Consider the following 14143-nt stretch of genomic DNA (forward strand, 5'->3'; position numbering starts at 1 on the left):
GATGCAGGCAGTCACATGGAACGATCAGAGCCAGAAAGGCAGCAGAATGCTGTGTGCTTGTCCAGCACAAAAGAGGGGGTAATCAGAGAAGGTCCAGTAATCCATATGGAAACTAACCCTGGGCGGAGTTCGCGGAGTGGGGCTTCGCGGAGCTACGCGAAGTGGGCGAGAAACTACGCCCACCTCCGCACTCCGCGTAGCCCCACTCCGCAAACACCACTGGCCGCCAGCCCCGCCACCCGCCTCCCTCCCGCCCTCCCTAAATACTTTGAAATAAAAGAATAAAATAATTTAAAAGCACTTACCTTGCCGCCGCTGCCCGCCGCGTCCCCGGGGCTCGCGATCTTCCGTCTTCCGTACTAATGCGCATGCGCGGGCGGCCGCGCATGCGCATTTTCTCGTGAAAATGCACATGCGCGGCCGCCCGCGCATGCGCATTAGTACGGAAGACGGAAGACGGAAGTAAGTGAGCCCCGGGGACGCGGCGGGCAGCGGCGGCAAGGTAAGGGCTTTTTAAATTATTTCATTTCTTTATTTCAAAGTATTTAGGGAGGGCGGGAGGGAGGCGGGTGGCGGCCAGCTACGCTCCGTCTGCGGAGTGCCGCCTGGCTCCGCCAGCTCCGCAAAATGCGGAGTGGGCGGCACTACGCACACTCCGCAGACGGAGCGTAGCTGGCCGCCCACCCCTAAGAAACATGCTTCAGACAGAGATGCTGTCAGATGAGCGAAAGGATGCCAAAAGGGCAAGAATTTGAATGTATGACATGAGCAGTAATCGTGCAATTGTTTTCTTTAAAGGCAGGGATAGTGCCTGTTGCTGAACAAATACACCCCATGAAAAAGGAAAGATGAGGAATGGCAAAACTAGCAACCTAAGCAGATGCAACACAATCTTTACAAGGATCAGATACCACCTACTCCTGCAAGCCAAACGAGTGTGCAGGTATTCATGCCTTGAGGCCCTTTCACTCTTTCAAATGCTCCCAAAATCGAAAAGCCCCAGTTGATCAAGCTCTAGTTGAGTTGTAGCTCATACTCTGGCGAGTGGTATCATGCACAAGCCCTGCTGACCGACATAGTGCTTGGTGGATTGATATCCTCATATTAACTCTAATATGTTTCTTATGCCTAGATGCATCATTGTAACATTTAGCGATTTCTTAATTGCGAAAATTAAGGAATCGCAATTAAGAAATAGCAAAATGCTATGCATCAAAAAATCGCAACATTTTTTGCGATTCGGTATTTTTCCTTAATTGTGATTCACAATTTGTGAATCACAATTAAGGAAAACCCTTCCTATTGATTCCTATGGGCCAAAAGGCCCATAGGAATGAATGGGAAGGCATTCACATTTTGCGAATTTCATTTTGCGAATCGCAAAATGTGAATGCAATTTCAAGGGTGCAGGGGGAGGTCCAAAGAACCCCTTCTTGCACCCCTGAAATGTAACTTTAACTGCAATTTACACACACACATGACCCAAGGACATGTGTGTGTGTAAATTAAAACTTTCAAATATGCAACTAGTGCATGTTTGAAAGTTTTCGGTAAATTAGCATGAAGTTCAACTTCATGCTAATTTACCCCTTCCAAATTGCTAATTCGCAATTTCAAAGTAATCATGCATTGCATTTAAGAAATCGCAAAATTGCGATTTCCTAAATACAATCGCGATTTGAGAAATCGCAAAATAATTGCGATTTCTTAAATTGCGAAAATTGCAAAATGCTTCATGCATCCCAAAAACGGGATTTGCATTCGCAAACGGGCGATTTTTGCGATTCGCACCATTTGCGAATGCAAAAACCCTTGATGCATGTGGGCATTAGATCCCAGACACCCCCTGCTATTTCTGGTATACATAAGGAGGCATCCTCTTTACCTTTCTGTCAAGTAATTTCCACGATCATTGTTAATAGTGAATACATTTCAGGGTAAGAAAGTGGTGAGTGGAGACTTCATCCCTAAGTAGCAGCAGGGTTCAGATTTGATAGTTTTCATTTTGTCCAGTCTGAGGCTAGCTCCTATCGGTCCTGTGAGCGCTGTGAAAAAAACGTGTTTATATATGTATCCACAACTTGCCTTTCTTTCTGTTTTCCTGTCTGGTCCCTTGCCACTGCCCCTGACCCCTACAATCTCTGCTTTCACTTCTAGGACAAGTACTTTAATCGAACACAATTGAAGCCTATTGCTGTCATTTACTTTCCTAGACAATGCCTAAATGCTATTTCAGGAAAATAAAGTTACCTGACACTACTATATGGCTGATCTAAGTGTCCTGGGTAAGTCTTGCTGATTACTGGACAATTGGTCCCATCCTGCTGACCCTTCACACTGCAAAGCTCTGACCCGCAATCTGTCTTCATCATTAGTTGACATCTAGGCACTCATTCTGATTAACAGGAATTGAACAGCTTCTATCACCTTTCATGTTTGCCGTGTTGCATATGACACGTTTCTAGGCTGAAAATGTCATGTATTTAGAACTGCACATATCAGCAAGTTTAAAATGTAAGGCAATACATTAACTTGAAATAGTATCTCTGAAGAAGTCATTTCTTAGCAATTACTTTTGTGTCTTATGATGCATAAATGGAAGGTGGTCTGGAGTGGAGACAGAATTAAAGTTCCCTTTATTCCTGCCTTTCTTTGCAGTAACCTAACCATGTTTTTTCACCTGCCTATGCTGCAGAACATGTTACTGTTTTTAGTTTTTTTGCGATTGTTCGTTGCTCTTTAATGTATTTGTGCTATCCAAGCTAAACTACTTCAACAAACTATATTTAGCAGTGCATTGAAATAGTAGCAAACTAGGGGCCTGATTGCGATGTCGGGCGGACGCTGCGATTTTGGGACCGACCGATCAACCGACCGACCGACCGACCGACCTCCGGTCGACGGTCCCACCACTGCCACTACAATGCAACCGCACATGGTGCCGTCGCATACTCCCATTTCTATATGGGAGCTTGTGCTGTGGCCGTAAACTGACAGTAGCACAAGCTCCCATGGAGAAATGGGAGATTCTGTTAATCCCTGCAGTGCATGGCAGGCACCTCAAGGTGCCTGCCACATGGTGTAGGGATTAACAGGGGGACACCATAGGTACCCCCTCAGCCATCAACCGGAGGCCGTGGAGGAATGGGGGCCCTGCTAGGGGCTCCCAAAGTCATCTTCTGACAAACTTTGTATGTCGGAAAGCCCAACATTGAAAGTCTGTTGGAAAATGGCATTGTAATCACAATGGCGGAAACACCTTCCTCAGGGATTGCGGTGGGCCTCCGACTGCCCGACGGGGTCCTTGTGCAATTTAAACATTAAAGTGAAAATAGTGCCTAGATTCACAAAATGCCAACTGTGGTTATCTGGTCACGCCGCGCCAGGACATAGACATAAGTTCAGGCTGACAGTGATGGAGCGTGTGCCGGTTACAAGGAACAAAGTGAGGCCCACTGAACAACATTGCCTTAAATCCAGGTTACAGACCATTGCGAGATCCCACATCAAGGATGGATCGTTCAGCAGCAGTTAGGAAAAGCTGCAGGACTGTGATGTGAGGTCCTGCATCACTGTTGATGAAACGGTCGATGAGAGACTTGTGATGCGAAGTTCTGATCCAAAGATGCAGCAGTGAGTCCAAAGCACAGCTGTGAGGAAATGCATCGCAGTGCATCAGTTCGGCCCACAGGACCACAACTGGGCTGGTAGAGCACTTCCAAGGGGCCAGGACCGGGGGGCATCACTTGGGGTACAAAACTCGCAGCTGACTGAATCCATGTACTGTGTTCAAGGTGATCAGAGACTTTTTTGTCCCTGAGATTTCTGATCAGGAGGCCAGCCAACGGATGTACCATGTTACTCCGCATACTTTTACTCCGCATACCGTTACAACGCGACTTTTACAACGCATACCATTACAACGCATAGCGCTTTGGGGTGCTGGATAGTGGTAAGTATAATTTACTATTCTAACTCCAGTCCCCGTGGACCCTAGGGAAGGTGTTGGATAGTAAATTATACTTATTCCCTATCCTAGAGCGCCCCCCAGCGCAATGCGTTGTAATGGTATGCGGAGTAAAAGTTGCGTTGTAATGGTAGTGCGGAGTAAAAGATGCGTTGTAACGGGTGTATACCCCAGCCAACTGTCCCTTGGAGTCACTCTGCTGATCCTGGGTTCAACATGCTGGTATAGTCCTTCACTCAGGTGGCAGGACAACAGAGTAGCAGTCCTTCTTGCAGAGCGACACAACAGTTCTTCTGATTCTTCCACAGGTCCAGAGGTGTACTGAAGAGTTGGGTCTGAGGGTCCAATATTTATTTCTGGTTCCCACTTTGAAGTAGGAGAACGTTCTGGAGGTTTCCACCCCAGAGGTGTTTGGAATTTGCTGCCTACCTATCCTGGCCCTTGACTGGTGTCATACCTTTTGTGAGTGTGCTCAATCAGAACCTTTGTGAAGCCCCTGTGTGGTAGGTGATAGCTCCTCCCCTCATCAAGTTAGAGGTAGCCCATCCTGCCAAAACCTATGACCCTTTGTCTCACTGTCTAGGAGAAATACACAAAGACCAACTGCTAGATAGACCTAGTCATGTGACCCAGGATACAGGCCACAGACTACAAATGGCTGGGACAAGAAAATGCCTAAAAAGGGCATTTTCAAAATTGTAATCTAAAATACGACTAAATAGGGTATTAAATTGAAACTCTTTAGACCCCATACTTGACATTCCCACCTGCTCCCAATTGAAAATCATTGCTTATTAAATGTAATAAGTGAACCCAATGTTATCATATGGGAGAGGTAGGCCTTACAGTAGTGAAAAACAAATGTAGGAGTTTTTCAGTTTTAGGACATGTAAAAGTTAAAAGTATGTCGAACATTTTAAATACACTACACCCTGTTCAGGGCCTACCTTTGGGATAACTTATATGGATTAAAAAGGCAGGTTTAGGCATGACAAAAGGTTTATTTTGCCAGGTCGAAATGGCAGTTCAAAACTGCACACCAAAGCTGCAGAGGCAGGCCTGAGATATGTTTAAAAGGGCTACTTAAGTAGGTTTCACAATCAGTGCTGCAGGCCCACTAGTAGCATTTACTTCACCTGCCCTGAGTACAAGTAGTACCACTTTACCAGGGACGTACAGGTAAATTAAATGTGACAACTGGGTGTTAACCAATTTTACCATGTTTAAAGGAGAGAGAGCAAGTACTTTAGCACTGGTTAGCAGTGGTAATGTGCACAGAGTCCTAAGGCCAACAAAAATGAAAGGTTACCCTGTCAGCCCTTGCATCCCTGGACTTCTCTGGTGTGAATACATTTGATAATGCTCCACTGTTCTGTGACTTAAAGTCATTGAGTCTGTGGTACTTCGGAAGAAGGTGACCATTATGTGAACACACACAACTAAGTAACCCTTCTATGTTGTGTAAATATGTGCTGTATAAAACTGAAGAGGTGAAGGCTTCATGCTCAAAAGGGAGCTGGTCCAGAGAAGGGTGCCCTATGTTGACCATTCTTAAACATTGCCATGTGCACAAATGATGACTGCAACCCTGATATTTGATATTACCAGGCTTCATTCCTATTATAGCATGGTCCCACCATACTTAACATATGCGAGGTATATATGTGAGGTAGCTTTAGTAACGCTTTTGTTATTTTAATAACTTTGCAACAATTGTACCTTTGCTCAGTAATGTCATGTCCTCATGGGAGGTGAAGGGTAATGTGAAGTCACTTGGGGTGTGAGCACTCTTGACATCTTCTGGTATGTCCTGAGGGTCAGCTGTCCTAAGATATCACTTTCCTGTAGTGTAAACGTGTGTGTTGCCACTTTCACTAACCCTTGAACTTTGATGAATCGAGATGAATGCCCCCTTTTCCTTTGCTATCAAGAAAAAACCCTATGTATTAACTCTGAAAACACTCATGGATAGAGCGCCTTGAAGAGAGACTAAATTTCAGAGGATCTGAAGCAGTGCAGTGCTTGGGAAGGACCTGCCACCTCATAGACGCCTTTTGAAATTTGGTTCACTTGCATGGCTCTTTCGTATCCCACCGAGGGGACATGGCTGAGAGCACAAATACTGCTGAGGGTAATAGGGTCGTGAGGCACCCACCTTTACACTGTTCCTTCAGAGAAGCTCCAACAAACGGATCACCGGTGTAATTTTGATAAATTGTAAATATGATTTTTCTGTAACTCTCCAAGGCTTAAGTAATCATTAAATTAATCATCTGCTTAATACGGGCGCAAGCAGAGTGAAATAAATTAAGTCATTAACATACGAAAACAGCACAAGACTAGAACTGTTGCTACTCCCGAGCTCGCCAGCGAACATTTCATTAGCCGAAACACTATTTGAGTAAAGCAAAGAGCATCAGACGAGCAGTCTTGCCCTCAGAGGAATGCACTGTGAATAGTTAAAGTGGAAATAATGCGACCTTTCGCTGATTAAAACGTTATATTCTTCCAGGTCAAATGTTTCATTTGAGGATTGCAGGAGACATCTCCTGACGATTGTAGAATGAGTCTCAATCAAGCTTTTGCAGCACTCTCTTCAAATGTGACCACCGGTGGGCACTCCACTTACTGTGACTGACAATGAGGGAATGGGCAGCAGGAAGAGTTGAGCAAGCCACCACTGAGTCCATTTGGGACAGAGATACCTCAAAAGACTGCTGAAAACGTGGGGCTTCCAGACTGCTCTGTGTTATGGCAGGAGAGTATGTACATTCTGTGTAGTATTATTGTGATATGTGTGATTGGTACACGAAATTGTACTTTAACTTTACCCTAGAAGTATTTATACCTGATCTTTGCAGGATCGTGATTATGAAATAAAATCATTAGTTTATATATATTTTTTAGTTGTGTCTTTTCTTCAACTGCAAGCAATGTTTCCACTTCAGAGTGTAACATTTGTGATTAACCTCAATGAGTGAAGGTTATGGATGACTTCTATAGACGCACGAACCAAGTACCTTTTAGGAAACAAATACATATTCTATTAGTTCAATATGCTCTTTAAAAAAACCTAAGATGATTAAAAGCGTTGTTGAGGCAGTACTCGGTATACCAAGATGCATCCATTTCTGTGATAAGTGAAATACACTATGGTGATGATGTGAATCATCTTTGGCGACACAAATGGTGAGGTTTATATTTGTAGGGGGCTGGAACTAATTAATATTTTTAACATTTAGGGAAGGGGTCTCAGCAGTTTTTGTTCGACTTACAACTAAAGTTTTGACATGGTTGAATATCTCCTTTGGTCTTTATTAGGATTATGGAAACCTTTAGTGCATCTCATGTGACACTATGAAAAGTAAGAGGTATGGCGTCATTGGGAGTGATTAAGGATGGGTGGTATTTACCAACTCTTGAAAAAAGTCAAATCCTTACGTGGTTCCTAATAGTTCACCCCACCCTCTCTCTTCCTTTTCTTCTTCTAACTTTCTGACCTTTCCTGTTTACTTTTCCCTTGTCTAGTAAAACTCCAACCAGCAAGGGGGCAATCACACTACAACAATGTACTAACGACATATGCCAATTGTGACATACCCTGTAACAGTATTAACCCCTTCCAAGCTGATGACGAGCTGGGCTCGTCATGGCGTAGCCTCCTCGCATGCTGATGACGAGCCCAGCTCGTCACCAAAAGTGCGATTTCGAAAATCTCAGCGCGCTAGCGGAATTCCGCTAGCGCCATGAGGTTAATGATTTTATACATTTATAAAAAAATATATATATTTTTTTTTAAAAAGCATCCCCAAGCCTCTGGTAACAAAGCAGGAAAGTTGGTGGAGCGCTGATCTGTAACAGAGTACCAAGCTTAAATGTCGCAAAGAAGTGTGAGAAGGGCAATTATTTACCCCTCTGTGAAATGGAATGCATGTGTATCTGGAAGAAAAGAAAAACCATGGGCATGTTGATCTATAGACTTCCAGGCCCTATAGCCAGGTTTGAGGAGAGTCTGGTCGAAGGCATTATGGAGACCGCGCTGTGTAAAGACACATTTCTAGTACGTGGAGATCTTAATTTACACCTGAACAACCCTTCAGACAGCGTTAGCAAGAATTTCTGCCAGGCACTAGGAACCCTCCAGCTGAATCAAATCGTAAGTGGTCCCACTCATCAGTTAGGACACTTGCTTGATCCTATATTTGCTAACTGGGGGGAAGTAGAAGCCATGACTCCCATCCCTATCCCCTGGTCGGATCATCATCTAGTACCATTCTCCATACGAATCTCTGGGGCAAGACCTCCGCAGCCAGCAACACTGTACCACCTCAGTCGGAGTTGGGCCACCTTTTCCCAGGCTAAATACTGTGCGGCGCTGACTAAAGGGGGGAGTCCTGGGGGGGATGATGCAGACATGGCCAACACCAATCTATGTAAGCGCATCAATGAGGCACTAGATTGCACAGCCCCACTTTCAAGAGCCAAATCGGGAGGCCGTATTCAAAAAACTGCCCCATGGTTCAGTGATGAACTACGAGTCATGAAAGCCACACTGAAGCGAGTCGAAAGACAGTGGCGTGGGGCTTTCTCCAAAGAAACTAGAGACGCCTACTTGACCGAGAGGCGAACTTATCATGGGCTAATCAGGAAGTCCAAAGCAGCATATTACACAACTAGAATTAGCGAAGCTGGTAACTCGATGAAGGAGCTTTTCTCGCTCTACAAAACTCTCTCGAGCGGAAAACCAGCCATTGCCCCAGATGACTGCTCGGCAGAATCCTGCGATAGGATCGCAGACTTCTTCGCTGAAAAGATAGCCAAAACTTACTCGGCATTTCCGACTCAACCCATTAATGGGACAGAATTTGTGGAAAGCCCTGGGGAATGGGGGGATAGATTGACCAACTTTGTCACCCCGCCTCCAGAAGATCTCCTGAAAATTTGCAGATCCGTGAAGTCGGGATCTCCGCGGGACCCTACTACACCAACACGTCTAGCTGATAGCCTAGTGGTACTGGAACCTTATATCAGACACCTACTAGACGTGTCTTTCAGTACTAAGACCGTGCCCAAAGACTGGAAGAAGGCGGTGGTCCTTACTCTTAGGAAGAAACTTAACACCAGCTTTGATAAGCTAGAGAACCTCCAGGCTATCTCCCTTCTGCCCTACCTGGCCAAAGTGGCTGAAAAAACGGTCAATTTGCAATTGATGGATTTCGTGGAAGAGGCCGCCCTACTACACAACACCCAGTTTGGCTTCCGCCCCCGCCACTCAACGGAATCTGTGCTCCTGATGGCGGTGGAGACCCTACGTCTGGGGGTGGATGAGGGTCATACTATGGCCCTCATCCTATTGGACCTGAGTGCAGCATTCGACACTGTAGCTCATACCACCTTGCTACAGTGTCTGAACAATGGAGGAATATCTGGAGCTGCACTCAAATGGATCCAATCCTTCCTGACTGGGAGAAGCTTCCAGGTCCGCCAGGGCGACTATTATTCTAGGGATATCGGATTGGACCAGGGCGTTCCCCAGGGATCGTCCCTGAGCCCCACCCTATTTAATCTTTATGTCTCCCCAGTGGCTCCGATCGCTGTGGGCCACGGGTTGCAAATTGTGTCCTACGACGATGACACGCAGTTGGTTATCTCCCTTTCGCGTGCGCCCGGCCTTGCTATGGACAGTTTCAGAGCTTGCATGCAAGACCTTGCAACCTGGATGTCCACTAACTGCCTTAAATTAAATGGCAGCAAGACCGAGGTGCTCGTGGTGGGAGGGAACCCATCTGTTTGGTCGTCGGCGTGGTGGCCCCCATGCTTAGGTGAGGTTCCAACACCTCGTCAGGAAGTCAGGAACATTGGCGTCTGGCGAGACGCCGACATGTCCTTTGGACCCCAGATAGACCGTGTGGCGGGTGCCTGTTTCAGCGTTCTAAAAAGCCTACGGAAGGTCCTAGATCTCCTTCCAACGTCTGTCCGTAGAGCACTGGTGCACCCCCTCGTCACGTCGCGCCTAGACTACGGCAATCTGTTGTATCTGGGAGCAACCTGTAAAGCCATAAATCGCCTTCAGGTGTTACAGAATGCGGCAGCCCGCCTCATTTTAAAATTTCTCAAAAGGTCGGCCTCCAAAGCAGCCCTTCAGACCCTCCACTGGCTGCCAGTAAGGAGCAGAGTCGTATTCAAAGCCCTCTGCAGTTGTCATCGAATTCTTGCTGGGAAGGCGTCAGCACCACTCCAGAACCTGGTCACCAGGTATGTACCAACACGCGCCTGCGCTCCTCACAGGGAGACCTACTAAAGGTCCCTAGGATAAGGAGGGCTCATATGGGAGGAAGATCATTTCGCTACCTGGTGGCGAAGAGCTGGAATGCCCTACCTCTTAACCTCCGCCTAGAGCCATGTGAATCCAGCTTCCGGAAGAAGTTAAAAACATACCTATTTTCACGTTAACCGGGCTTACTCCACACTTCTGTTTCTGAGTTCTTCGGTTTCAGCGCGGGGACACGCCATCTGAGCGTAACCAGGCGCTTTATAAAATTCCCTTATTATTATTATTATTATTATTATTATTATTATTATAGTTGCACCTTCTTAATGCCATGCTGTTACTTGCTGTTGTTTAGCACAATACTATATATATTTGAGCAAGTGAGTAGGAAGAAACTGAAAATACCCCCACTTCGAACCAAAGCTCTTATGGCACTAAGCAAATGAAGGAAATCATCATGACCCTCCCCAGAAGATATCTCTTGTCTCTTCCATCGATCTATCCATTCATCCTTTCATCCAACCATTTACCTGCTGATGTTCACCATTTACCGTTTACATTCTGTTGTCTATTCAGCTTTTCATCCATCATTCAGTTTATTTTCACCATTCTGTCTGTCCACCCTTCATATCCAAACCTATCTATCTTTCCTTAAACCTATCCATTAATCTTTTCACTCATCCATCTCTTTATCCACCTTTTCACTCATCCATCAATCTTTTCGCTCATCTATCCATCAACCCTTTCACTCCTTAACACCATCGCTGCTGCAGCAATTCTCCTCATATGCTAACTATTCTGCATTCCCATTGTTCATGACGAGCTCAGCTCATCATCAGCACAGCTCAACCGTGCCTCATGACGTGCTGAGCTCGTCATGAGCATTGAAGTGGTTAATACCATCCACCCTTTCATTCCATCCACCCTTTCACTCAATCCTCTCTACCTTTTTCATTCATCCATCCCATATTTAACTTATCCACCCATCATCGGCCCTTGTATCCAATCATCCACCCTCTTTCACCCATCCATTCACTCATCCATCCATTCATCCATCCACTCATCTGCACATCCACCCTTGCTCACTCATCCACTCACTCACCAACCATCCCTGCTACTTTATTTATGAATCTTTGTCACCGAGCAGACATGTACACACGAAGGGCCACCCATTTTCTTTAAATATAATTTCCCTTTAAGTCATTTTTAATGTGGGTGGTTGGTTGGTGAGGGTCTATTCCAGACATTTTGCTGAGAAACATTGAGTTTATGTCTCATGCCGCACCCATAAAAAATATTTTTTTAAATCAAAACAGGACCTCGCATAGGAGAAATGGGAGAGTGTCACAGAGATTATTTGCAGTAACATTAGTGAGTTGCTGCTATGTTACAGTATTGAAAACACACGTCAGTATCACTGAATATTACATGTAAACATATTTAGAATTTGTAACAGTTTGCTGCATTGTCAGTGACCTTGCCAAAGAGGGCACGGAAGAGCTGAAATTGGATCATAAATTCAACAGAGGCCCTTAAAATACTTTTGGCCCAGGCCCAAAAAAATCCCTAAAATGTCCCTGAATGAGGATGCTATGCACATTGATCCTTCTCTCCACAGCTTTTCTTCTTGGAATTGCATTTTGCAGGTATTGTGAGTAGCCCAAATAATAGGTGAGAGATAAACATGCACTCAGTATTAATAAATGCTCCAGATACAAGGTACAAGGGCAGTCAGCTAAATAAACAGTGTTGAACGTTAGAGCACTTGATCTATGTTTACAAACCAGCGTTTTGCAACACGCCAGTGAGTTTCTGTTGATTCTGTGCTTTGTGTGTCAAAGTATTCGTTGCCTAAATCACATTTGCAAGTTTTCACTTTGGCTACAAAACATTCAGGTATTAGGAATCTGAATATATCTCACTTGCATGCAGGAATCCTGTACTCGAGTCAAATTGTTGACAAATGGGAATATCACAAATACAATTGATGTATTTTAACAAATACTTACACTGTTTTTATTCAGTGTGTATGTAGTGTATTCACTTTTATCTCTTTTCGTTCATAAACCGGTAGTCGGTGAAAATGATTGCTGTAATATTTCCTCAAGTCTTGCAGTTTCCTTTCTATGTCATTTGTTAAAGAAAGTTGCTTACAGTCAATTCAGATATAAACAGAGGGATTTTGAATGTTTGTGTAAGGATTTCCTCTTCTGCTCAAAACACCAGGTCCTGCTTCCGCAGCACTTTTGCCATGTCCTTTTGACAACAGCTGCAAGTCCAGTGATAAACAAAATGTCGAATTGCTGTTCCCTAATAATAGTATTCTTTAGTCACTGGCTCGACTGATAGTGTTGAAATGGTGGCTGCACCTTGGGGGAATGCTTAGATTGCTGTCTTTTCATTTCCTATTTTTCTGATGGATAATGGCTGAGACTCATGCTTTTCTATTTAATTTTTATTTAGAATCCAGGAACTTAAAGAGCTTGGAGATCTGGCTGCACACTGGGAGAATCTACGTCAGAGCGTCATTACTCACTACGAGCAGATGGTGAGCATGTACCAGAGCACGCTTACTGAACTAGTGAAAAACCCAGGTACAAACATGATTTTTTTTTCCTTTTAAATGTTGTTCAAGACAGCTGAATTAAATAATGCAAGGCCGGAGGGCAGAGATAGGGTGGTGGCGCAGGGCTGGGCAGGAAATGCATATTGCATCAGTAGGTGTTGCGCAGAAACCAGGCCACACAAATAAATGAAGTACTGGATAGAACATATTTCACTGAAATGCATACAGCTGCATGCAAGCCTTATTGTAGACAAAAATATGCATAGATAGACAAGCGCTAAAAAGATGTCGCTATTTTTTCTGAAATCCGCTTTCCTGAGCCACAAAGAAATACCGGCTGCGAAAAGTAGTTAATATAGAAGAAAGACTCTCAATCCTGACCCTTCAACGCCTACCTCTGAGATCCAGCCTGAGTGGGCTGATTAACTCTAGCATCATGCTACCAAAAAGGCGATGTTTCTAGTTTCTTTACATGCCAGTCAAGGACACTAGTGGAGTACTTCTCGGATAGTAAACTGACCACTTCAGCAAACTATTAACCAATTCCTCTGAGCTGCTACCGATTGACGTTAATTATTTCACTGCCACCAGGTGATCCGCCTTACCTCCCGGATGCTGGGGCGTCAAGTAGTTTGAAAAAAACACACTTTAAGAAGATGTCAAACTGGCAGATCACATACACGTGGCAAACAGCCAATGAAGAGAGAGACTGGTTGTATGTTGTACAACTGCACATTTATTTTAGGTCTACACATAATAACACAGAGTCAAGAACAGTGAGATTTACCAGTTATTATGACGAGGCGATGCCCCATGGTATTCAAGCACTTGCCCTCAGCCAAATTGTACTTTTTATATAGTGCAGGATAGAGTTCATCATTGTGCTGTGATGGCTCTAGGACAAGAGATGAAGGAGAAAGAGATCAGGGAGCTGCATTCATCTGGTGTGATGCTGCAGGAACTACTTTCCTAGTTCAGTATCGGAAAAGACACTTTTTTCCCCTTGAATTGCCATTGCACCTGCATCAGTGGTTAATTTGTAAAAAAAATATAAGTGCGGGGGTGCTCGTCAGGCGGCAGCTTACACCAACTCATTTCTTCTGTTAGCACTTCCTAAAACAGAACCAACTACTAACTGTGAAAGTGGGGAGCGGATGTGGTGTAATGGCCAGAGCTGCTGACTGCAGACCTGGGGAACCAGGTTTGAGTCTCAACATCGTCTCAACATCCTGTGATTCTGGACAAATCACTCAATCTCGCCGTGCTTACCATAAACACATGTGTCCTTAACTGGTGCTCATGAAAAGCACTGGTGTTGATGATTAAGTGCCAGTGATGC

The 14143-nt window shown here is 44.7% G+C and overlaps 1 protein-coding gene across 3 annotated transcripts in view; it reads left to right on the forward strand.

Annotated features, from left to right (window-relative positions):
• The window catches only part of INPP4B (inositol polyphosphate-4-phosphatase type II B), a 2612828-nt gene that overhangs the window by 1817120 nt on the left and 781565 nt on the right, over positions 1-14143 (forward strand). For all 3 annotated transcript variants that reach the window (XM_086962227.1, XM_086962225.1, XM_086962226.1), the window contains one exon: positions 12702-12832. In XM_086962227.1, coding sequence (XP_086818353.1) covers positions 12702-12832 — 131 coding nt within the window. The remainder of the gene's footprint in view (positions 1-12701; positions 12833-14143) is intronic.

Source organism: Lissotriton vulgaris, chromosome 3_1 (genome assembly GCF_964263255.1).
Source record: "Lissotriton vulgaris chromosome 3_1, aLisVul1.2, whole genome shotgun sequence".
NCBI classification, from domain to species: domain Eukaryota; kingdom Metazoa; phylum Chordata; class Amphibia; order Caudata; family Salamandridae; genus Lissotriton; species Lissotriton vulgaris.